Below are 27548 nucleotides of genomic sequence, written 5' to 3'. Positions count from 1 at the left end.
CTCGAGCTATCAACTTCCCGAAAGTTCAGTGGAGACAAACACTCCAAACTACGCTAAGTCAGCCTATACTAGTAAAATGACAGTGTGTGTGTGTGTGTGTACGTATCACCAAAGATCTCAATAAGCGATTGACCTAGAGACACGATTTATACCTCATCAGAAATACTTTCATGCACGAATGTCGGAAATATTTTTTTCAGGGATCTCCTATCAATGATGAGCTATATTTTAAAAAATCTTTAATTAAGCCCCAAAATATGAGGTATGCATGCAACAAAGTAGCAACAGAGGACATCACAAACCTTTCTAGAGAGATCCATCTGTACTGATATATTCTGCAACAAAGTAGGGACAGAAAACCAGAGCCATTTTTGGGGGGTATCTCCTATCGTTATATAAAGAAAAGTATAACAATACCAAAATCAACATTCCATATTGGATCTTTTGATTGCAAGTGTAGCTGCAACAGGTTCAGCTCGTATAGTATAAACAGAATTACAGCTCATAAACCTCTTAATAGCTCAAAGCTGTCAAAACCTGGACAAACGTGTATCACTCAACGTTTAAATAATACTGATTGATTGTACTCCGTCCTTGGTTTTATTACAACAACAACTTACACTTATATAGCGCCCTCCACGCAGGACAGCATCTCACAGCGCTTGATAGCAGAGCTACAGGATAACACTGCAACAAATTCATACACTATATCTCTGCAAGACTACCTCCTGAAGATGGTCTCGATTCTCCGCAACTGGACCAACTTGGCACAGTGCTGAGGAATGGACCCTCTACTATGGACGTATTTTAAGAAGAAAATGTTGTGATGCAATAGTACCATAAATACATGGAACAAAGTGTTACTGATTAATTCCACATTAAATTGGAATTGCAAAAGGTTGTTAGAGCAGTGGTGGTTAACCTCTTTGCTTGGCCAACAAAATAAATGGTTTTTGATTGAATATTTCTTGATTTATGGTATAATTCTATAGCAATAATGCTATATTGTTATTTCTATGATTATTTTGTTCGCCAACCAAAAAAGGGTTCGGTAGAGCTCAGTCTAAAAGCTACATTCTTCATAAAAAAATGCTTAAAGACAATTATAATTTTGAATAAATGTTACAACTACTGGAGTCCTGTAGCTCAGTTTTGCAAGCTTTGCAAGCGAGAAACCTGGTTCGATTCCCAGCAGAGTGCAACCTTGGGCAAGTTTCCTTACTCTACACCCCTGATAATAATCCCTCAAGATAAACAAAAATAATAAATTGGTCACTTCAATCTACAACTGTTTGTGGGACATCGTTGTGCGCAATTGGCTGCCGCATTTCGTCCACAAATATAGTCAATTCACTTTATTCTGTGAAGCGCTTTGAGACGTCTAGAAGACATGAAAAGCGCTATATCAAATGCAAGAATTATTATTATTACAACTGGTGGACTGAGAGGTTACTAATTTAAATGGGATTGGGATTTGACCTGGTGATTGATACTGAAAACCCCATGTTTCCATTACAAACCTCTTTGGTGGAAACCTTTACTTAGCTCTCCCCTTCTCTAGCCATCTTGGGAGTTACTATCCAAGTCCCAACATGTGTCTATGATTGTCTTTCAATGTACTTTTCATTTGCAATGGAATCGTTTTTTTCTGGCATTAGAGACTGCACGGAGACCACCTCTGCCCTTATGGAACTAAGCTGGAACCCAACCTATAATTACATTCTTTCAAGATGTTATTCACCACAAGCGGTTACATAATACTGATGAACACTGCGCTTGTTTGAATAGACCTGAAAAATCATAAAAAATCTAGGCTTGCAAAGAATCCTTTAAACTTGCTTCTTAAAATTAACAATTGAAGAAACCACCTACGTCTGTGATGTATCAGTAGACAGATTAATAAGTTCCTCTTAATCCACTGGAAAAGTCATGTGAAAACCATGGATTTCGATAAACCAAGGAAACGTAGAAATGGTAGAAAGTATACAAAATGCAGGTATAATTGAGTTATTCAGAATTTAATTCATTTCTTAGATTGCCCGCAGCCCTTAGCAATATATAGATATCTTAGTGCATCACAGCTGAGACTTTTAATGGCCAATATTCAAGTTAACGTACATATGGTGGCTATTTGTGCATCTGAGAGCATGTTTTAAAAAAAATATTTACACAAAATATTGAGAGTGGTTCAACAACAAACGTAAATCAAGCCCTGGGGGAATAAGTCCATGTCACCCTTCTGCATGGTGACATCTGCAGCGGCCTGCCACACACACACGGTCTAATCAGAGAGATTCTGAACGGGAGGGGGGGGGGTGAAATCCACATTCACATAGAACTGCCGAGAGGTTAAGCAATCCAAATGGATTCCTTTTGCTGTTTACACAGGACTCTTTTTTTTGTATTACAAAAACGCTTCAATACAAAATAGAAATCCTGCCCGTCACAATATTCCAGCTTCATGGATTTTCGGTGAAAGTGTGGGCTCGAAAGACTGAAGTGACGATCCTTCCTCCAGTGGTGATGATATTGTCACTGTCTGAGCTGGATTCTGCGTCTGAGTCACTGCTGCCTGAGTAGGCCCCGAGGCCTGGTAGTATTCCCACACAAACAGACGCTGGAGGATGCTGCATTGCTACACCCATCGTGGAGTCGGACGGTGCTTGATCGCAGGAGACATCTTCTAAACGTAAGATCAAATAAGATGTTAGAACACAGCGCAGTGTAACTGTAGGATAGCGTACAGGTACCAGCACCATCCACTGGGGCACAGGTGAGCAGGTTGTAGGTTCGAATCCAGTCTCGTGTGCTTAGTTAGCAGATCTCAGGCAGTAGTTGGGGGAAGTAATAGGAAGGGGAATGTGGGTGGGAGGGAGACGATCCAACATTCTTGCCTTGATCCCTATGAAGTCACGCCGGCTGGAAATTTGGAAAAGGATAGATGCCTTCATTGAAGGAGCAAACACCAACACTAATATAATGGGTCGACCTATGTGTCATAGATTTCTAGAGCTCTAACTGGAGGAGTGTCCCGCTACACCACAGAGCAGCAGTACTTCCCATCACTCTGTGGACCTGGAGGATATGGCCTTCCATTGAAGGGGGGAATTTCAAAACAACTTTGCGGAAACACTATTTCAGTTAGCGAACTAGGGAGACTGTGGAAGCAGAAAGTGTTGATTGTTTCAAAAGCAAATGAGATTGATTTCTTTTAGGTAATAATATCTTGGGATACAGTATATAGTTTGGGACATGACATGTGCATGCAACTGCCAGGATGGTGGAAGGCGAACTGGATAGATCTTGGTCTTCTTTCATCTAGCAATTCTTATGTAGATTCATTTGCGTCACTGTACACAGCTTCTGAGCAGAAACCGGGCACACAAACAGTGTCAATACGTTTCTTTGCGACAGATGGAGGAGATTGATGCAAATTACAACATGCTTTCAATAAATTTCATGTAATGTACCGGTTCAACCAAAAAGATTGAGATCCCTGTGTTTTCCGGAGCTGTGACAATGTGCCAATGCCGTCATGTTATTTTTTAAAAAATTATATTTTAGGAAATGCTGTACAATTTATTGCTGTCGCCTAACATTGAAAGGCCGGGCAATACTTAAACTGGAAACACAACGATCCTTCATTTTAGACTGATACATACAATTGGTTCAAAAGTTTTCAAATTAACCTGGCCTTTCAGACAGCATGCGTTGTCCAAATTGGAATCCCAAATCATGCCATGGTTTGTGTATTCCTCGAGGGGGAAGCAAGGAAATGACTGCGAGGGAAGAAGGTTGGGTTTGAATAAATGCAGATATGGGAATCGATGTTTCAACATAGTTATCTTTCAGGGATTCAGGAAGTGCTTATTTTCCCCTGGGAGACAGATGGAAATTATAAATTAGTAAGAATCAGTGCAGAAAAAAGTCAAAGTCTTCTTTTTAAAAAAAACATTAAAGAAGTAGAAGATGGATATAATTTAGATCCAATATGACACATTGCAGAAAATATTTGGGTTAGGGTTAGGCACACTCTATATACACACACGTATTTGTATAATATGAGAAGTTTTCATTTCAGAGTTACCACTCAACAAATGTCAATCACTGTACACCACACCCATATAAAATATTAATAATAATCCTTGCATTTGATACAGTGCTTTACCAAATCTTCGAGACATTTCAAGTGCTTCACAGAATATACTGTAAAAGTGAATTGACTGAATATTTTGTGGGCGAAATTGCGCACAGCAGTGTCCCCAAACAGTCAACAGTGACTAAATTATTTTAATTTATTTTTGAAGGAATTATTATCCCTGGAAAAGCGATCTGCCAATCGACAAACAACCGGATTCCTACTTATTTCTAGGTAAACAGAGGCATGTGGAGTAACAAAACTTCCCCAACGTTTCGCCCTCCATATATTGCTATCTAGAACACAATGGCAGCACATGTTTGGGAACAGTCATACCTTGACAGTCACCTCCCTCATTGTTGTCCAACTTTTGCTTCTTGACAATTTCAGAAGTCTCGGTGCTGGAATGAAGCACAGTAACATGGTTATTAGGCTGGAGAATGGAAACAACAGCTAGTTCCATAGGGAGCTAAAAATTGGGTTCCTCTACCTGAAAATCACAAGGTATTAATATCCCCTTTGTCTGAACCACTCATTTGAAGGACAATCACACCTGGTTCATGGCAGATAGGCAAACAGCACCACAGTAAGACAACATTAGGGACAACATTCCTCAAGATTTTGAGATAACATTCAAGTAAATATTCTTTCTTCTCCCTCCGTACAAAAAAATCTTTCAAAATACTGTATTACAGAAGATGAGGGACAACATTCAGGTGTACTAGAATACAGTGAGTCCTGCTTAGTAAGGGGCAGGGGGAAGCATTTGACATCTAACTTGCTCCACCAGATGGGTAAAAGGAAGGCATCTGTTAGATTTGGTCAGCAGCATGGCCCCCCGTTTACTGAGAGAAAAAAAATACATCAAAATCTTCAATGATGGATGGATGGATATCACAGGCTGAGCCCATTGTATAAAACAATCATGGGCACAACATTATTAAACACAACGCTTCACCATACAAAATGCACCTTCACTCACTGTGATGAGCCTGTGATATTTCATACTTGTGAAGTGAACTTTGTATGCCTGTTGCCATTGTGAGTTATCATCTGTGGGCGGCTTCGAGCCATTGCAGAGCAGTGCAGCATGTGCAGAGGTTTGTAACTGCTGATGAACCATTCCATTTAAGTGCCCTCGGGGCACATGACTTTACCTCAGTCCGAGAACTACTTCCTTCGGGCGCACAAAACTAAAAATTAAAACCTTAGAAAATAGAAAGCTCTGGCACTGAAGTGAGCCTTTTGGTTCATTGTGCTTGTATCGCCGTTTCCTTTTTACTTGTTAATCCCACTTTCTAGCTCTATGCCTGTGTCCCTCAATGCTTTATTTAGTTGCTCATCCCTATTGAACGATTCCACAGAATCATTAATTCCAGAAAATGAGCTGATGACTTGCCCTGAAGCATGGGGATGTTTAAAGCTGCATTCGGGGAACTGAAGAGCTTCTCAGAGTCGACATCTTTTAAATTCACAGCTGTCAATCGTCAGTTCAACTTAGCAGTCGGGAGATGAATAGGAGAATTTTAACGGCATATAAATGAAAATTACACACAAGTTGCTGCAGCCTTTTTGCTCCCTTTGCTTGAAAGTGCTCACTGAGTATCTTGTAAATTATCATAATTTCATGCATATTTATAGCAACTTATCCACTTAATTGCAGGGCTTTGGTAACGGAGACCTAAAGTGCCATCGACAAAGTTTTATTTAACAAGCAAATTTTCAGTGGGTTTTGTCATTGATTATGGTTTGGATGGAGGGGGGCGGGGGAGGTGGGAGAGGAGAGAGATTTTAGAATCTTGTCTGAAAGCAATGAGATTGTGGCCAGGAAAAGCAAGAAGATAGATAGCGGTAAAGAAATAAAATGTTAATAATAGTCCTTGCATTTAATATAGCGCCTTTCACATTGTCAAGAGGTCTCAAAGTGCTTCATAGGATATACAATAATGTGGATTGAATGTGTATTTTGTGAGCGAAATGCGGCAGCCAGTTGCGCACAGCAATGTCCCACAAACACTGGGAGAAACTCCCTTCTGTTTTCGAATAGTGCCATGGGATCTTTAGCATCCACCTGAACAGGCAGAGGGGACCTCAGTTTAACGTCTCATCCGAAGGAAGGCACTCCGACAACAAAAAAGCACCCCAGCACTGGAGTGTCATCTTGGTGTTTCCAAATTGTGACGTGGGGCTTGAATAGACAATCTTCTGACGCAAAGACAAGCGTGCTATCACTGCGCATGGCTCACACACAAAAATTAATCTGTGAGCAAAACAACAGGGTGGGGAACTGCACACAATCCTAAAATTATGGGAATAAAACTGAATTCAGATAGAGGTCTAGCAATTCTCTGCTCGCACCAGCACCCTTTAAAACCTCAAGAGTTTGTTAAATACCTTGTACTGAAGGGAGCACGATCTGGAAATATAACTAAGACGTTAGCTCATTGCAGTGATAGTGACTTCAGTTCTATCTGAAAATCCAATCCAACGAGCAGATTTGTGAGGTCGTGCCAATAATTATGAGCTCAAATCCTTTAACACTCTTGTTCAGCCAGAAGATTTAAGGTTTGAGCCTAGATTTCCTGAAACTTGTACTAGTTTGCCTCAGTTTGTGGGAGATGTGAGGGAAATGTGATCTAATCAGGCCTCAAGATGAAACAGAAATTGAGCTGGATTGAGCTGAGACACGCTCTGCTTAAATTGATCATTAAAATTGGTTGTGGAAAAACTATAATATAACAATAAAATAATAAAGTACAGTAGTACAGAACATAGTACAAAACATCCTATTCTCAGGCAGGAAGAGGTTATGTGGCATGCAACCTTGCATGAAAGAAAAGGATCAGCTCAGTCCTGAAATAACGAGGATCGAAACTTAGAATTTTGTTTCAGCACAGAGGCCATTGAATCTGTTTTTCTGTTGCCTTTTCTTTCTATTGATTCCACTTTCTAATCATGGAAATGTTGTATGTAAGCTTCTTTGTTCTATCATTATCACTTCACCCCACCCGAGGATATTTCATGCTCAGGCACTCAGTTTCTTTATGCAGCCTGGTCTGGGTGAAAAAAACAATAAGCCTGGGTATGAGCCAAGTTAAAATTAAACTCAACACTGATCGCAGTTCATGCAAAACCATGCAACAGTGCTATAGAAACAATCCATTAGAATATGAAGCAAGCAGTTGCTTACCTGTCATTGGCACATTTGATGTTAAATAATTAGCGTGTGTTATTATCTAAGGGTAACATGCTCGGAAGTATCGAAAGCAAAAGAGTTTAATATATGACACAATCATATTGAAATTTCCCTGCGTCTGGCAAGGAATGTGCACTCTCTCCCGCTGGAGGGACACATCCTTCTTACCTAATCCCAAAGAGTATTAAGCGCAGATTGGCCAGAACAAAGTTTTGGGGATCACAGAGTGTGCATTGGGGTACTGTTGGGAATTTAACCAGCTAAAACCACATAGCCTCCTAATGAGAGCAGGATCTGGCAAGCTGCGTACCCACCTATTAAGGCTTTGGCTTGCAGGGATGACATGAGGAGAGTGGGAAGAATCCCTGCCCCTAGTCTGCACCGCCAAGTCCTGCAGACAAGCCAAGTCTGTCATCAGCATTGCAGGGCTTTATTCATGAAAGCAAGATATTAGAGTGGTTATCTGATATTACTGCAGCAACGGAGATAGCCGTGAGTTAGTCTTCAGGTTTCTGTAAGAGCAGATTATCAATGCAGTACATTATGTTATTTCCAAACAGATGGGTGCTGTCAGTTCTGTCATTTCTATTATAATTATAGTCATGCAGGCAAAGCTGGACCTGCCTATAAGCAGCAGCCAACCATTATGTTTCTATTCAAAGAATGATTTCCGAAATGGATATTGTCATTACGCTAATAATAAACAATATGGTTAAAAAGTGATTGATAATAAAAAACAAATTTGAAAAACTTGAACAAATATAATCTACTTAATCTTTCCCCCCAACTTTATTGCACTAAAAAAAACTATATTCTGATAAGCTATTATATTATAAACCATCACAAGACTATTTATATCTATAGGGAGTCCTGTAGCTCAGTGGTTAGAGCACTCGCCTCGCAAGCGAGAGATCTGAGTTCTATTCCCACAGGGCGAAATGTTGGGCAAGTTTCCTTACTCCACACGGCTCTGTTTACCTAGCAGTAAATAGGAAACCGGTTGTTAGCCGATTGGTGGATCACTTTCTCGGGGATAATAATCATTCAAAGAAAAACAATAATAATTTGGTCACTCAATCCACAACTGTTTGTGGGACACCGCTGCGCCCAATTGGCTGCCGCGTTTTGGCCACAATTCACTGTAAAGTATATTCTGTGAAGCGCTTTGAGACGTCTAGAAGATGTGAAAAGCGCTATATCAAATGCAAGGATTATTATTATTTTTTAAATATGCTAAAGCTAGGACCGGTCAAAGAAAGACAACAATGTAGTATACAACATTCACAGGACAATTGTTTTATGTATGACTACTTAACCAAATTAGTCTCATTAAACATATGCATGTAGAAGATTATTTTTGTTAACTTAAGACAGATGGCTAGATACTATTTGACTCGGCTTGTTTATCAGAGATTGCACGTTGTATCAAATACCTTAAAGTTAATGATTCATAGTGGGGTTATAAACAATGGTGATATTCTATTATTTTAAGTGTATGCAGTGAAATCACACTGGCATTTACTCAACTGTCTATCAGCAAGTAAAACAGTTCTTACTGCATTCAAAATGGTAGAGGCATTCATTTCAAAATGGGTTAATGCACCAGTACTAGATAAATATTTTACCTGTTTCTATGTTAAAATTAACAAATTTATTAGACAATTTAGGTTCTGAAAAGATTTTAGAAATTCCCCAAAGACAAAAAGGCTCTATATGTCAAATAATTATTTCTTGGAAACTCAGACTGACAAAGCTCAATCTAACAAGAGTGAACTCATCTGCTCATCCCTTCAATAGTAAAGAGCACTAAATATACATTTATGCTAATCTTTACATGCATTAGATCTGCATGAACAAAATTAGGATCCTCTTATAAACAGTCATTCTTTAGAGATACAAAAAATGACGAAATTTATCTGAGGATATTTAGATGCGTTTTCTATGCTGTAACTGCTTGTTCTCTACATTTATTGCATACACCCCAGCCTTCAAGATGTTCCCAGAGACAGTCAATTACACTCGGAGGTGGGATATGAAGAACTCAACGCCACTACAGTTTATCTCCTGCACCCAGACAAGCAGCCAGAATTGGAAATTCATCCCCGAGAGAAGCCTGTGTGAAAGTGTCAGTCACTGCAAATCTTGCAGCATTGAGTCTTCAGTATTTTAGTGTTATCGCTACTTGGCTTGACTCACAGTATCGCACTCCACTTACAGCAGCTATTATTTGAAAAAGAATAAGTACACAGGAATACTTCACATGGGTTACTTATTTAATGGAGAATTAGTTTTGCAAAACATGGCACTCGTCTCAAAGCAATGAAATAATTACATCTTCTTGTTACATGGATCCGTTATTAAACAAATAATGAGCTTTTTTCTGAATTAATTGAGAAATTCAATACGATTTGCCAATATGATTTCATTCTCTACCCTACGATAAGAAAATAACATCATTATCAGCACAAAATCCTTACTCTGAAAAGCTGATGCAATATAATGAAAATGATATTACACTTGTTGGCAGGGTATAGAGGGACACTGCTTGAGCCTTTTATCAGCAATGTTGCCAAACTAAGGTAGATAATCCCAGAATAATAAGCTTTAAATAAATCAAACACAATCCCTTTATTTAAAGGTGTAAGGCTGTATTCTGTTCGACTGAGAACTCAACATATCAAACATTCAATCTTTTCCCAGTACATCTCAAACCTATATAATGAATAACTGGGTAGTGCAAGTAACTTGAACAAATGCCTTTTTTTCTCTCTGAAGCCTGGTTCGAACTCTGTTCAGATAAGACACTTCTCTTTCTCTATGGCAACCTGTACTGGCCTCAATCCAGATGAATCTGGCTAGTCCCAACACAGATCCTATTGGGTGTGCAATGCCCAATTACAGCCTAAACTGCCCATCTCAATCCGAGACATGTTGAGTGTAAAAGAGAAATCTCGTACTGGCGCACTAAGTTAAGGTTTCATTAAAATAATAATAACAATCCTTGTACATTCATTTATTTTTAGATGATTTTAAAATTAATTAGTTAATTAATTAATTAAGTGCATGGGCCGATTCTCCGCAGAAGTAGTTCTGTTCCATATCCACCCTAATCTGTGCTGTGTTTTGCTCTGGGGATGTGAAATCCTGACCACAGATACAAAGAGTAGAAAACCATTCCAGTCAGTGGGATCTCTCATTTAAATAAGGCTACCCTGATTGCCCTCCAGTTTCCTTCCCTCCCCAGTTCAGAATGTACTGACGTTTCCTCTTTTCTGTACTGTACAATTCCACAAGCATTGCGCAATCTGCAGTATTTGCCTAAATGTGTGATCTTAGACAGCGAGCGTTGATTGGGCATTGGCTCTTTGATTTGGGCATTAGGGTGGAAGCTGATGCTGTGCTCACCTGCTTGTCCCACACATATGCACATCCAGCAGAAATAACTGAATAATCATTGGAAGCAGTAGCCCCAACTGATAACCCCCTCCCTTACCCAGGACATTGAGGCCAACTGGCATCAGATAACCATTCTTCCAATCTAAATGCATCAGCTACTCGTTGAATAGACAAGCTGAGCCCATAGGCTGCCTTTTCTTTCCATTTTATCCACCAAAACCAGATAATATTCCTTACATTTGATATAGCACAAATAATGTTGAAACATCTCAAAGCACTTCAAGGGGAATATCTGTAAAATGTAATTACTGTGTACTTGCAGGCAATCCCTACACAGCACTGTCCCAACAAATAGCAAATCACCAATATTATCTGGGATCTTTAATGCCCACCTGAACAAGCATTCAATATCTCAGTTTAATATCAAATAGTTCGGACATCAACAATGCAGCACTCCCCCACCAATGCGTCAGATTGTCAGACAGATAATGAGCTCAAAGTCCCAACATGGGGCTTGAAACCTCCGACTCAGAGGCAGGAGTGCTACTAACTGAGCAGTGCTACCAACCTCGTCTGCCTCCCTCATTCTAGCATGTAGCCTGTCTGTCGTTGCTGCATCAAGCGATGTTTCTTGTCAACGCAATGAGAAATTCTCTTTACCACCTTGGTTTAACACTGAATAAGCCAAGGGGAAGGAAGGTGACACCTGCTACAAAACATTGTGAAGTAAAGATTCTCCTCCTCTCCCTTAAAATTGCCCTCAGGGTGGGGTGAATTATACTTGCTTAGAATAGGTAAGAAGAACTTTGCTTTGTATCAACACCATTAAACTGTTTTGGATGAGTTAAATTCAACAGTAAATGCCTGGCGTTATTACATTTACTATTGCTTATGAAAAAAAATTATGGTGTCTGACATCACCTGACTATTCAGAATCAACATGAATCCTGGAACACCTTGTAATGTTATTACCTTCACATCCTTGTAAACATTAGAGCAAGGCTTCTTTCACACAGGATTTCACGGTATGCCTCAGAATTTAATCACCTAGCGGAATACAAACCTTTTACGTTTCACGGCTCCAGCTAACAGCTTGGCTTGAGAGAACTTGCTCTTGGTTTCTGCCGGTTTAGTGGCTGCTTTCTTCTCTGTTTCCTTCTTGCCGTCGGTACTTGCTGTGAGTTTTTTAAGGGCACTGTTACTACATTATTAAGGATAAATAAGGACTTCAAAGGCAACCCCAGTTACACATCTGAAAGGGTTTTGAGGTTCAATCTCAAATTCACAGTTAAAAATACTTAAATGAACAGAACAAATCCACTGAACAGAAAACAATCTATAATATAAGCAGTAGGATAGGAAGGATTAAGACTTGCTAATTAAACTTAAAACACGAACAGCTACACTGGTGTTGTAGCCTTTCCTCATCTGACAATTACATGGTCCACCACCATCACACCAGCTGGCACTGGTTAACTTAGCACAGGGCAAGGATCGAATCTGGGTATGTTTGACTCTGTGCCACATTTTGTGGTGCATTTAAACACTTAGCCATCAGGGTTCTACATTATTAAATTACACCTTTACTGTTCCAAATTGCAGGAGGTAAAGATTGCATTTGCAGGAGTTGTAATAAGAGGGAATGGTATAACCCATTGTAGAATCCTTCTCCTCAGCATAAAGCCAATCTGCTCAGGTTCAAATCTTTTGCACGAATAAGTCAAATGGCAGTCTGTAGTTCACAGAACAAATAATTCCACACAAGCTACTTTCAGCCACTTTCATAGAAATTTATTGGGTCCTCATTTCAGTAGATGAGCTGAATGCTAAGCACTCTCGGAAAAACAGCTGTCCCCTGCAAGAACGCCCTGAGATCAACACACACATATTCATTATTTCCAGCATTTAAGAGATTGCCTCATAGCCCCACGTCATGAATGATTATTATAAATCATTTAAAAAAAAGGTTTCTAAGAAATCTGGTCTCTGTAGATGTTAATTGACTCACATCAATTTTTCCCTGAGCCTTTCTCTATCATCACTCTGACATTGACAGGAACAGAGCTGAAGATGTAGCATTACAGGAAGTGGTATCATACATCACCCCTGAAGCTGGTCACCAATGCAGAAGTACGTGTATTGATAGTTCCAATGTAATGTTGCAGCTGCTGTTCTCCCCAGCACTACTACGTTAGTTTAACCATTACTTAGTACTTTAAAAATTATGAAAACTGGAAAAATTGACAGCGACATTCCCGTTTTAGGCAAATGACGTCTGAATTCAGAAACCAGAAACGGTTACAGACACAACGAATAATGGCCTTGAAACAGCTAGACTCTTAAGTCCTCAAAATCCTTGCTAGACAAACTTCATGCACTGAGTTCTTTCGTAAAATAAAAATAAAAAATAATCCTTGCATTTGAGGAGTGCCTTATCGCCTTGCAAGCGAGACACCTGGGTTCAATTCCCGGCAGGGCAAAACCTTGGGCAAGTTTCCTTACTCCACACGCCTGATAATAATCCCTCCAAAAACAAAAATAATAAATTGGTCATTTTCAATCCATGACTGTTTGTGGGACACTGCTGTCGCAATTGGCTGCCGCATTTCGCCTACAAATATACTGTCAATTTACTTTACAGCATATTCTGTGAAGCGCTTTGAGACGTCTAGAAGATGTGAAAAGCACTATAGCAAATGCAAGGATTATTATTATTATTATTATTATGTTGATGAGACATCTCAAAGCGCTTCACAGAATATATTCTAAAATGGATTATTTTGTGGGTGAAAAAGTGGAAGACAAGGTAAACAAATTTAAATAATCGTTCACAAAAGGAACGGGCAGAAATCTGTTCGCCGAGCAATGGGAGTGGGCACTGAACGCTTACATAACAGCTTATTTCATGTTCTGCCTGCAGTTTCTTTTATACCGGACCAAATGATCTGATTTAAAAACATGAAATACTCTTCAGGGCACACTGCGGGTCTAACAATAATGATCAAAGCAAATTTGGTAAACGGCAGCAACAGGAGCAAAACAAACGAAGCCCATTTTTAACCGTCTTCCCCCACCTTCATTGATCATATTGTGAACTGGTGCAATTAACTCCACAAGAGAAATATAGGGCACTTTCAAACAAAACTCTGCCGACGGTTTGATTTCTTTGAGAAGAAAAATAAATGCTGTGGCGGGTGCGAAGCTTGAACAACAAGAAATGGAACAGGAGAATTTAGAGGTGCCGTTAAGGCAATTAATTGCTTCAGGTGAAATAGCAATTCTTACTGACCATCACCCTGCACAATGAAACATTGTGGTATACAAGGATTTTAAAATATTTTGAAAGAGCTGCCTTGGTTTGGTTCATCTCCTGAATGACTAATGATTTATTTTCCCCACCCGCTTCAATCTACTCCCCTGAGCTTACTGACTGGCTGTTGTACAGGAGCTGGACACTTTCTGGTAAATGATCAAAGTGGTTGTTTTTCATGTGTCAGACCATACAATTGTTGGCAGCTTCTTCAACCTGTTGTAGAAGGTGGAGGAGTGGGGGGAAGTGAGAAGAAAATCGACACTGAAGCCAATTTAGTATCCCTACTGCTACTCATCGTGGTTCACTCATGACAGATTAAAATAGATGTTCTGCCTCCCAAAACACAAGTTACATTTCATCATTTTTCTGTGTGTGTCAAGGTACAACAATAGCACCAATTTACAGAGAAAGGTCAGCAGGGATCGCCACTTGATCTGTCAATGTAGCCACACAAGTTGCTGTCAAACTTCGAGTGGATGGGGCAACCTTCTGTCTTGTGCCAATTATCTTTATCAATAGAATGTATAAAAAGAGAGGTATGGATTTCACAGTTAAATAGGAAAAACACATATAATTAAATGGGATGTGCAGCTGAGAGGTTCCCCAGTATTCACTATGTGCCTGCAATCAGGAATCAAATGGTTCTTAATAAAAGGATATTCTATACTCATTAAGTTCCTTGGCATCTTCGTCTCTGCGCTGTTTCTCTACAAGCATCTGTTGCCTAGAAACTTCATCGAGGTAGCTTGTTTCTTCCTCGTCTAGGCCCCTCACCATGTTTTCTGAATGGAAAAAAATAAAAGCACAGCACTTTCAGCATTAGTGTTCATCAGATGTCCTTACAACCAAACAGCTACACCTGCGAAGCGTTCAAAAAATATTCCAAGGAGAAGGACAAACCAAAGACTATCTGGTGAGCTCCATCAGCTCTTTTACTGTAATGCAGTTGATGAAACAAATATAATTAATCCCTTTAAATGTATAAATATAAACAGACAGAGCATGAAGAACCATAAGGGACAAGTACGTTTTTGAAAAAGTGATTCAATAACTCAAACCCAAATGTTTTGTCCTGTTTACCGTTCTACGTAATTCAATGTTTCCCCTCCAGAGAATCCTCTGCCTAGTAAGACCTATCTGATAATCTTACTTTCCGTCTGTTTACCGCTATTAACACAGAAGACTCCCTCAATTTTCATAATCCAATTTTTCGCCCCATGATAATCCATGCTCAGTAGTGCAAATAAAGTATATGAACAGACATGTAGAAGTAATTAGATTCCCACTAGGACCTAATGTTGTATTCCCAAGGAAGATCTCACAGCTCGTTTTTTTAAAATTTGAATTAAAATTTTTTTAAAAAGATCCTTTGTCCTGTTTGAAATGTGACGGAAATCTTTACTTTCACATCTATGGGGTGAAATTCGGTGCAGTTACTAATCTTGGATATCACACGGTATCATCACAATATATCGCTTATTAAACTCGGTGTCAAATGCATTCTCGAAAACCGAGCTAACGGATTAGATGTTCTATTCAGAAGCCTGACAAAAGAGCTCATCAGTGGCGAGAGAAGGGATTTACTTCAGTAATCTACTTTCATTCAAGTTAACTTTGCAAAATCCTGTGATGCCACCTGGTGGATGCAGCAATGCCGAAGGGCATGCACAATTCACTGGAAGTCAAACTAGAAAAAACATTTAAGGTTAATATCAATTGGTTAGTTAACATTGCTTCAAGTGAAACAACATCATGACATATTATTATACGGGGTTGGTAACGGTCCTATGATGGGCAGGAATGGTATTTTGGCTAATCTTGGACACCTCTTAAATCGGAGAAAACAGCCGTCCCCAATGTATCTGTCTTAACTGGCTTCGACTGTTCATCTGACACCTTGTATTGGTGTATTGCTACGTGGTTGCATTGGAGTTTAGGCTGTATTGGGTTTCTGCAATGGGATACTGCACGGATTTCAAGGGGTTCATGTAGATAAGGTAAAAGCACCGGCTTACTGAATTTAAACTGCTCTTCATATTCAAATTGTTTCTTTTCTTTCTGTTCTTGAAGCTTTTCATATAGTGACCGAGGATCATAGGCCTCCTCAGGGCATTCTGCAAAAAAAACAAAGGTAGAAGATAGAAAATTAGAGGCGTTAGCCAGCCAGTAATCAGAAGGTCATGCTATTTTACTATAAATTCACTGGCTTGATCCGTTCAATGCTGAGAAACCTTTTCAGCTGCAAAATACAATAACAGCAACACTTAATTTATAGAGCAGCTACAAAAATTGCTGCATGCCACCAATACAAGGTGTCAGTAAGGGTGAGGAGGGGGTCCAGAAAATTCCAACCTACCTTATAAAAGGGTGACCAAGCGGTCAGTGCTTCTGCAAGGTAATGAAGCCATTGCGTATGTGCACAGAAAGCTGTCTGGTTGGTCTCCCATTGAACACTGCTATAATGGTCACATCGCGTTTCAAATCTTGCTGCCATGCTTCAAAACCTGTCATCGCACTTCAAATCCATTTGTCCTGGTAACATAATTTGGGTGGCACGAGGCCAGAATTCAGATTTGTAATAATAATAATCCTTGCATTTAATATAGTGCCTTATCACTTCATTGAGAAGTCTCAAAGCACTTCACAGAATATACTGTGAAGTGACTGTATATTTTGTGGGTGAAACGTGGCAGCCAATTGAATAATTTGGTCACTCAATCCACAAATCAGTTGTGAAATGAGTGACCAAATGATTATTATTATTATTTTGGAAGGGACTGTTACCCTTGGAAAGCAATCCGCCAATCGACTAACAAACAGGTTCCTACTTGCTACGAGGAAACAGAGGCGTGTGGAGTTCCAGCTAAGAAAATGTCAGGGTCCACAACCCAATCACCTTATAAGTATTTTATAACAGGATTTTCTCACATATAAATAACTGCATTACCGTGCAGCTTACTGGCCCAAGCACTCATATTTATCTAGGTGGAACCATCCTACCCATTACAGCTTTGAATCACTCAGTGAGGGCAGGTTTTCAAATCTAAATGATGAGCCCCAAACAGGCTGGTCAAGCATCAATAATTCCTTAGATTACTGCAGGCCTGCCTATCTCCTGAGAGTTAGTTCAACCCCGGGAAGACCGCATTTACCCAAGCCTTTTCAAAAGGCTTCCACTTTTTCAAGCAAGTGAAGATAAATGGATTACTACCAATGAAACATTTTAAATATCAATACATAGATTTGGATTTGGTCAGTCATAAAGACCGTAAAAGAAATAGAACAACTTATTATACTTCAAGCACAAACTATTACAGTGGTTACTTGCCGAAGATATAGCACGATAAATATCGATGTCTCAAAATTATCAATAACAGTTTTATAAATAATGATAGCTGTTTATTAAACTCTCCTACAAATGCTTTTTAGTCAATTTGTTAGTTCACTAAAGCTGGGTATAATTCGATATGAAAAATACAGTAATAGTACTAAATGGAGTATTTTCATTAGTGGCACCATTTGTAAGAGAACGGTAACATTACCATCCGCAAGACAATTACAGGCTGTAATTTGTAACAAGTGAACATTTGTTAAGTATTGATTACTTACCGTAAAAGACCTGAGACAAAGAGCATGTATAGTCAAGGCCAAGTTATTTATCCGAGGGTTTAAATACAATGCATTTCAGTCTCATTGCATAAAGCATATATTTTGTTTCTGTAATTCCGTGCTTACTTTGCTTTCGAGGTAGCTCTTGACTAAATATTAGAAAGGTGCAGAATGGAACTCTGCATCAAGCAATGCCAGCAGGATACAACATTAGAACCTGCATTGCATTGACATCCGGTGATGACACAGAGTAAGTGCTGTGCTTCAACACAACAAAGCTTGTGACTGGACTTTCAGCTGTAACCAGCCATATCTACAGTTAAACAATACCCTCTGGATCAGTGAGAGAAAGAAGAGCTGTGCATAGGGTATGTAGCAACAAAGCAGCTCTCAAAAAATATAGGAACATACATTGCAGAAAATAGATCCCTTTGTTCATACAAGATATGGGGCAAGGATGGGTAATTAGAGTTGAGGTACATATCAGCCATGATCTTCTAGAATGGCGGAACAGGCTCGAGGGGCTGATTGGCCTACTCCTGTTCCTATGTATTGTGTTCAATGGAGGCAATGCTAAGCTACTCCTCCTTCTAGTGCAGACACAAACAAAGGTTTATATTGATATTTAATGATCATGTTTAAAATGTACTGTTTCCCCCTGTACTGGCATTGCAATACTAAGGGAAGCTCTTTTAAGAGATCAAAGCAAAAAGGCCAAGAATCATAATGCCCGGCACAACACATGATTGAAAAGCACAGATAACAAGGTGAGGTAAGTGATCAGATAATGTCAGGCTTTGGTTTTGAAAACCTGTAGATAATAATCTTTACATTGGATACAGTGCATTATGTCATCAAGACGACTGTTTGTAGGACACTGCTGTGCGCAATTGGCTGCTTTGTTTCGTCCACTATATATAATTAAAATCAATTCACTTTACAGTATATTTTCTAAAGTGCTGCGAGATAGCTCGAAAATGTGATAAGGTGCTATATCAAAGGCAAGGATTATTATTATATTTTGCCCCAATGTCTGAGATCACATCCATTCAGTCTACTCTGATGCGTCTTGCCTGGCGCCAACTGTGAAACGAAAGGTTACCTAACGGTTTCATACTTGAAGACAAAGATAAATATACAGCAATGCACATAAGTGACAACAGTCAATGAGTCTAAATTTCACCGGAGTTGAGAACAAGACGACAAAGCTGATTTTCTCCCTCTTTAACTATAGTTGAGGACAAATGTGTCTTAATTTGAAGCAGCCTTTAGATGCTTTCAATTATGGTTCAATTATAATGATTCAGCCTATTTCGAGTTCCAGAGTTAATAGTCAATAGAACACGATGTCCCACATATTGTGTTTCAGGCATAAGAGAAACTCAATGATGCACTGTATGTGTTTTATTCTCATGTCGCTACTTGAAATTCAGTGCATGTCTCCTTCCATTGTGAAGCATCTGTCTTGAGGGACGTTATTTAAAACAACTCCAAAATGTGTTGCGAGATAAATTTATTTTTAACACCAGCCTAATATCAGAGATAAATGAGTCCATATATAAAAGCGAAGGCGGAGTTTTCTTTCTGAGAACTTAACTGTTCAAATTGAAAAATGTTCAGTAGAAAAGGAATTTAACTGAGGGCTCTCTATTGTACATGCTATCTACAATTTGAATGTTAAGCAGGTTATCCAAACAAGCAAGGAATGATAACAGAACCTAATCCTGTCCTCATCCCCACCCACACACCAGGTGAATATGGGGCTCAGGTGCCTATTGAACATCTGGTTCAGATCAGCATAAACTGGGATTAGAACTGCTTTACCTACTGGGCCATGAGGAGCTCACAGCATTTATTTCTATTTTATACACTAGGTAACACTAGTGCTACTGTTGCTTCTGTATATGTGCTCATCTTAGGCATGATCATAACTGGAGATTCTTGTAAAATAAAACCCGAAAATCTAACAGCTGGGCCTCAAAATTATGGCAACTGACCTAAAGACAGAAACCTCTGGCAAGACGAAACAGACAACAGCCAGACCAAACCTGGGCCATTAATGGCAGATGGACCATTGCAAACACAGATGCTCAGTTAACTGCATTTGCTGGACCTCTCTACGAGCAGATGTAGGCTCCTGTCACCAAAATGTACTGCAGAAGGTCTACATCTGACAATATTTTCAAATATACAACAGCAAAAGAAGGCATCAATATCACTCCCCATCACGGAGTTGTGATACAGGCGTGTACTAAGTGAGGTGCACCACTGAGTTGTAGAATGAGCTCATGTCCCTCAGTACTTGGTTCACATATTTGGTGTGTATGGAAGGGTGGGTTGCTATGTTCACCAGATCTGTGGGATGCACTTTCTTAAATCAGTGCCTTGGGACCTCCTCCCAACGTGAAAGGCTCTATACAAATGTAATTTCTTGTTACTAAGTGCAAGGATCTCACTAACCGCAAGCATTGCGTGAGTTTTCTGGCAGCAGAGGTTAGCACTGAGCACTTAGCTCAAGAGCAACACTACTTAATGCTTCATAACAGGTCAGTATCTTGATCAAAGAATAGTACACGGCATGTACACCTTGTGTATCTATAAGAGAATAGCACAGGAGAGAATAATAAAAATAAATATAATTGAAGCTCAGAGGACAAAATCAAAGAATTATCAAGTCAGACCAGAGCTGGTGCTGGGACGGTTACAAGCTGCGAAATCATCTTCTGAAAAAGAGCTTTCAGTTTCACTGGATCTCAATTACTAGTGTGGGAAGAACATTCACTGCATGATGTTAAGAATGGAAAGAATCATAAAGGTGGTCCATTGTTAACTGGTCAGTAATTGCTGGTTTATATTTACTGCTGCTCAGCACATACATATTAAACAAACTTTGCTAAATGTTAAAAAGATATTTATTACAGTGATGTGGGAGGACACTGCAATTTGCACACAGTTATAGTTCACCAGCTTGCCACAACCTACTAGAAGTTGCACTATAAATAAAATTCTCAGCACACTAAAAGTTAGGGAAAAGTTAGCCTTCATCTCCGAAGATATTAGATTCAGTTTCCTCTTCTTCTGACTCTCAAGAGTTTTCTTTACACAGAGGGTCATTAATGGCTGGAACAGGTTGCCATTTAAAAAGCACCTTGATGCTGTGATGAGGAAACTGTAGACTGGGTGCTCTGGACGTTAATTATTAGAGTACTTCGTGACACTGCAACTATTCAATGCTGACGGCAAATAAACAGAATCAAACTGGCCTTACTTTATCTCCGTGCAGTATTCCACTGAGATGGTCAATAGTCAGACTTGCTATGCCGAGACATTCCATCAAAACAAAAACTTGCTGAGTTCTGAATAAAAATACGAGATCAGTGTTTAAACAATGTTTTGTGTGCAACTCAGCATTTTGGCTTCATTTCATTTGGGGTTTAGCAATATATTTGCAATGTCACCTGAGTGGGTTTCTTCTGCCATTGTTCTGAGAAAAGAGTGGGAAGCAAAATGGAGCACTTTCTTGTCAGCATTTGGTGACTAAGCACCTGTAAGTTATGTACGACATTCAAATGAAACGTTGGACCCTATCAGGGTTGTTATGGCAATTCCAATCCCACTGCCTGCTTATAGCAAGGTTGCATTTGTAACTGTATCACCAGTGCAATGTCAGTCAGGCTGTCGATTCAAATGCCTATGCCAGAATTCAATCTATTCATGCCTCTTGAGTGGTTGCTACATTGATTTTACATGAACTGGATCAGTGGTTCAATGTAACTGAAGGGCTGCGTCAAAGAGCGTTAAATCTTTTTGTATTATTACAATCCAATATTTAATATTTAATAATTGCATTTCGCACACAAATATACAGTCAATTCACTTTACAGTATAGTCTGTGAAGCGCTTTGAGACGTCTAGATGTGAAAAGCGCTATATCAAATGCAAAGGATTATTATTATTATTAATAGCCACTCAAACAAAGAGTGGTTAAAATAATCTGATCACATACACAATATTTACAAGGAAAATAGCTATATTAATAATAATAATCCTTACGTTTGGTATAGGGCCTCTCACCTGAGGAGGATGTCCCAAAGAGCTTCCCAGGATATACTGAAAGGGCAGTGAATGGGTATGTGTTTTGTGGGTAAAAGACTAAGTTTTTACCTTAAACCTGAGTGTCAGGACTCATTTTAAAATAAAATTGATCCATTGCCTTAATGTGAAAATCTTTGTTTAAAGCATTTTTGCTGGAGATACCAGAGAACCTACTGTGAAGTGTTACCGAACTAAATTAAACACTTGAGATCCCATCATTAATTGTTTTGTCAATTATGTGAACGTCAATGCAGTACTGTCAATGTAATAAACTCTTCCCAAGCCAGCTTGCTAAGGACATGAACCGCATTTATAGAAAAATCAGGTACTCTTCCCAGAACATATGACACCCTTTAAAAGGGATTTAGATACTTGAAAAAATATCGAAGGCTATAGGGATGACGTACACTTCAATTTAAAGTTTGCTGTACGACTGCCTATTATTATTAATATCACTGGGTAGATCACATTGTATGAAGGAATTATATAAATCTAGCAATTATATTATTAATATAATAATAATCCTTGCATTTGATATAGCGCCTTATCACGTCATTGAGATGCCTCAAAGAGCTTCACAGAATACATTATAAAGTGGACTGACTGGATATTTTGTGGGCGAAAAGTGGCAGCCAATTGCACACAGCAATTTCCCACATTGAGTAACCAAATTTGCATTCCACATAGAAATCATTATTAATATTATTATAAGATCTAGAATTCCACAGAGATGCAAATATGGAAATCAAAAGTGCGTAGCTTTCCTACCCACCCTTTGGACTTCAAGTTCAGTAAAATTGTTTGTTACGGGTATTTTTTACATTTCTTGGTGAAAATTAGTTCTTTTTCCCCCAAATCCTCTCTTTGAATATTTGTACTTCTTTCCCTCGAGTTTATTTTAATAAAAATGGGAGGCTGCCTTCATTCACCTTCTGTAATTCATGGCTCAATCCTTTTGTTTCTGAGACTCTCTTTCCTTTGAATTTGGGACTGAATCACATGCAGCACAGCACGTGTCCGAGTCCTTAAGCTGAGAAAAAGCCAGATCATCCCTCCTACTCTGAGTGCGTGACTGTCTGACTGCAGCAGGCAGCAGCTCGTGTTGGCACTCAATTAAACAATTGGACGCATGCAATAAGAACTATTGGGAACCAGACACAAGGATATCCATGTGATTTGCAACCAAAATCAATTATTTTGGAGAAAGAGATACCTCACTAGGTAGTTCACATTGTATGAAAGAATTATATAAAACTAGCAAGACTAGAGAAGGAATACAATAGGTACTAAATTCACAATAAGCTTGTCAGAACAACACATCAAGGAGCAGGGAATAGAAGGGTAACATTATTATTATTATTATTATTATGGGAGAGGGGTTCAGGTGGGTTGGAGGCTCATGCAGAGTGTAAAAAACAGTACAGAATAGTTGGGCCGAATGGCTAGTTTTCAGGCTGTAACTTTCTATGTCACTCCACAGCAATGTTCACCAAGTGAGGAAGAGCACGTTTAGGTTCAAAAACCCATTTCCTTTCATAATTATGCAATTGCTTCATTGTCTAGCACTGTTTGCTTGTTCTGATGGAACCCACCCAGGCCTTGCAACATGAAGTCAAAAGAGTCACAAACAAAGAGCTGCACAAAAGCTTCATATGGCACAAATGTGGCTTCATTACTACATCTCCCTATTCATTAGTTCGAGGCTCCGGTAACCTTAAAACAGTCATTGGAAGCATTGAGCAGGATTTAAGAGGAAATATAACAATGTTTGCTATGTGTACAGATATGACTGCAGTCTACATAGAGACATCTTTCACAGCGTGCAGGATAATTGCTGTACCATTGAGGGGAAGGTGAAGAGACAGCATCCAATTAAAGAAAGCTTCTACAGGTATAGACTTGTCCATCTGCAACCAATTACTGAAAGGAATGTTAAACAAGAACCATGCACTGGTTTAATAAATGACAGCTCCTGGCTATACACTGTACTTTAAGAAAGAATCTCTGCAAAGAATGGAGTACTGTGCTTCCAGTCTCATTAAAATGCCAAACTACTTTAGCTTCTGTTAGATCATGCAAGTGGTCAGTTTTCCGACCTTATCAGCCATGGCAAAACATTCCTGGAGATGAGCTGATTAAAAAAACTAGCAGATCTACACCGCGATTGTGTCAATGTACTAAATTGTAGACATTTATGTATACTTTTAACACATTTTTGATTTGATACATTTTGGTAAATCTGAAAATTGATAGAAGTTGAAAGAAACACAGAGAATTGTGAGAATTGTCTCTAAAAACATGATTTAAAACCAATTTGAGCGCAGAGAGATCCTAAACCATTATAAAATTGATTTACATTATAAATATTAATCTATGCCAATGCATTCAAGCTGCTGACGATTTTATAACAACCCAACATATTCTTCAGAATCACGAAATGCAGAAACTTGTACAGATGGAAATGAACAGAGTAGATAGAAGGAAGAACTTTGTAAGAAAATAAGATTAGAAAGTGCTGTGTTCACGGATAGATCAATATTTCCAACTATTTCAAACGGACTTAACTGCTTCAAAAGCAGCACCAACTCTAATGGGAGAAAGTCACTTAATAACTACACAATGCTCGGTGTTTGTAAACAAAGAGTCACAGAACATATGCTAAATTCCCCTCCTCAACACTAGGAAAGTAATACTTCATCCAGCTTTTTTAGCAATTGCACAATATTTACAAGCTCCTCCAATGGCTTATTGGGTAAAATGAAACTCTGCCAGTTGCTGCCCAAAGGACAAAACATTTCCATTTAGCAACATCTGCTTCCTACTGCTAAAACAGTGCCCGATCAAAACCAGTAGATTTGTCATTAAATCCATGATCCTTATCCTTCTTATAAAAAACCTCACATGTGGAACTTTGTCAAATGCCTCATCAAAATCCGAGAGTTACATTCATCAGTTTAGTTGCATCCTCAATGAATTCCATTAAATCCATAAAGCTAGTTGGACCGCTGTGAAATCCACACTGAGTAGTCATTACATGCTTTGTCTTAAGATGAACACTGATAACTTCTTAACCATTTTTGCCATAATTTCCAGGCTTATGTCCCACTTCTTTTTGAATAACATTTGCTAACCAGAGCCTTGTCCATTTTCTCTCGAGGATTTGTTTTTTGGTGGTCAGGAGAGGGGGGTGCATTTGCCCTGGTTGCTCTGAAAACCTTTAATTTTTTGAGTTTCTCCATTACCCTTGTGCTATCGATATCTACTTATGCTAAGAGTCCTCAGTCATCAAAAGGAACCTATTGGGAAAACTTTCTACTCAAATATTAAATAACATGTTCAAATGGCAAACTTATCCACAATCAGACATCGTTGGACAGGAGTCAGTGATAAAAGCTTCACAATAGCTTCACAATGGCAAACTCTGGGATTGAACATATGGGAACAGGTGATGTTTTTTGGGGAGTGGGGGGGGAGGGGGGAAAGAGGGTTAAAGAGATGAAGCACATGGATACAATAATAAAAAGCCAGGTGCAGGAACTGGTCTATGTACACCTATTAGAGTCAATCCATGTAAAGTGAAAATACTCCTACACTGTTACTATCAACTTAATGAAGGCAGTCTGCAGTTTTATTTCAAACTTTCCAATCTGTCACATTTTAATTAGTTAATTTAAAACAAGCAAAGACTGCAAGCTGTTTCAACTGTCAACTTCAAATTATATTTCAATTGAAGAGGTGGTGAGAAATAAGCACCAGGTCGCATTTGTTATTACTCCAGGGTGACATGCGGCGACTTCGAACAATATTGAAAGTATCGCAATGATTTGCAGTTCACTCCAAACGTAGACTGTCGGAGTGGAGTTCTTACGATGTGGCTTGACATACTTAATAATACTTGCATTTGATATAGCGCCTTATCATGTCTTGAAGACGTCTCAAAGCTCTTTACAGAATATACTGTAAAGGAAATTGACTATATGTTTTGTGGGAGAAATGCACATTGTATTTAATGATTTTCTTAGTAAAGAATCCTGTTAGAAATATTATTAGACCCTGACCGTCACTGTCGTCGCCAATCTGAGTGCTCCTTTGGATGTTCTGGACTAAGTCTGGCCCAGCACGGAAGCAGAAATGGAATCATTCAAAGTAGAATTGTACATTTCTGTTGCAATTTCAAGAGCAATGTTGTCTATGACACACCACAGAAATACAGTTTAATAATTGAAAATTCTAAGAAAAGAAATGTATTATCTCTATAACTTAAAAGCAAGTATAATGCACACATCTTATTTAAGGCTGTCTCTTTGGGAAAATAATCTGATCTTATAAGTGTTACAGCTGCACTGATCACTATACTACAGTTCCTATGAGAATGTTATTGAGCAGCAATGCACGTCATATTTCCCAAGTTTGCTTTTTTCCTCCCTAGATATCAATTAATATTTTATCAAGGCCTCAGCAAGTTCCTAACTATGAATTGTGTTTTTATTCCTTTCAAAACAAAACAATCGTCATAAAATCAAACATAAACAACTGCATAATTTATCTGACTATTAACTTCCATTCTCTTTCCTAGGTCAAACATCAGAGAGCACTTTCTGAAGTTTTATTTTCATATCAATTCACTCTGCAAAACACCGTTTAGAACGCTGAAGTATTGCTTATCTACTTCCATCAATAGATAATTACAGGAGTAGTGGTTAAACAATGGATTTCATAATTGCTCAATTTGTTATTTTTAAATTAATCTTTCTTTGCACAGATATTCCGCATTGTGCACTTTCCCATCTATAGTGGTGGACAAATATTACTGTAAAAAACACAAAACAAGAAACCAAAATGAAAATAAAATCGGTTTCCTCACACAATTTTGCCTTAAGAGTTTCATTGCTTCTCTCTATTCCCCAAGCCCCAGAAAAGAGCATGAAAGACTAAGGATCGGAAGATTGGGCTAGAACAGTGTATTAAAACTTCGGCTTTCATCTCTGGGAATTGGACTTCAATTCAGCATCGGAAATAAGATTGTAGAGTACATCTCAAGTAACAATAACACAACCTAAACAACAATAAACAAACACAGTTAAAAAAAAAGTACTGGTCCATTTAAAAATGATTGTGTGAGCTGGAATTCATGATCAATTCTCAAATAATTGACTTAAATAGTTCCATTGTGCAAAAAAGTCTTCCAATATAATTAGAATCTCCTCATCCCTAGTATGACCTCCTTGAAAATTTCCGATGTAATGTATTGTCTACAGTTGTGCTGTCCTTTCTCCACAATACAGTAACATGGGCATTTTCAGCCCTGAGTTTGATCGCCTTAGTTGTCATTGCTGATAGCTGTGGAACAAGTCTAAACTCTGCTCTTTCAGCTGCAGATGCATAGCATAAACGATGAAGCCAACAAAATGACAAAGGAAATTCAGACTTAACAAGCCAAAATAAAAGATGAACCACATTAAAGTTAATCACCGAGACTTCTTTTTCATCTAGAACAAGAGTAATGCAGCTCTCTGCAAAATAGCTGAAAGTGGTTTAAAAGAACAAAGAAAGAGCTGAGTACTAAAAGGGTTTTTCAGAACAGACTGCAAGCAAAACAGGCAATTCCAGGATTTTTTTTGTGTGAACTGTACAAAGGGAAGAATTCTACAGGAAATTTGTTCTCTAAGTGGCAGAAAGGCTTTGCAGCCCCAGAAGTACCACTGTCCATTTCTGATTGAAAAGTTGCACAATTTTCAGCACAGTTATGTGACAGATTTGCATCGGTAAATACCAGAGCTCACCATTAAAGTCCATTCATC

At 38.7% G+C, this 27548-nt stretch overlaps 1 protein-coding gene across 4 annotated transcripts in view; it reads right to left on the bottom strand.

Moving 5' to 3' along the window:
- Positions 1-2002: 2002 nt before the first annotated feature.
- psme3ip1 (proteasome activator subunit 3 interacting protein 1) overlaps positions 2003-27548 on the bottom strand; it is a 33653-nt gene continuing 8107 nt past the window's right edge. For 2 of the 4 annotated variants that reach the window (XM_007907579.2, XM_007907580.2), the window contains exons 3-7: positions 16059-16157; positions 14704-14825; positions 11794-11927; positions 4475-4539; positions 2003-2683 (exon numbers count right to left, since the gene is read on the bottom strand). In XM_007907579.2, coding sequence (XP_007905770.1) covers positions 2460-2683; positions 4475-4539; positions 11794-11927; positions 14704-14825; positions 16059-16157 — 644 coding nt within the window. In that variant the 3' untranslated portion in view covers positions 2003-2459. 4 annotated transcript variants of the gene reach the window in all.

The sequence above is a fragment of the Callorhinchus milii genome, unplaced genomic scaffold (genome assembly GCF_018977255.1).
Source record: "Callorhinchus milii isolate IMCB2004 unplaced genomic scaffold, IMCB_Cmil_1.0 Scaffold14, whole genome shotgun sequence".
Lineage (NCBI taxonomy): Eukaryota > Metazoa > Chordata > Chondrichthyes > Chimaeriformes > Callorhinchidae > Callorhinchus > Callorhinchus milii.
This window is presented reverse-complemented; position numbering and strand designations above follow the sequence as displayed.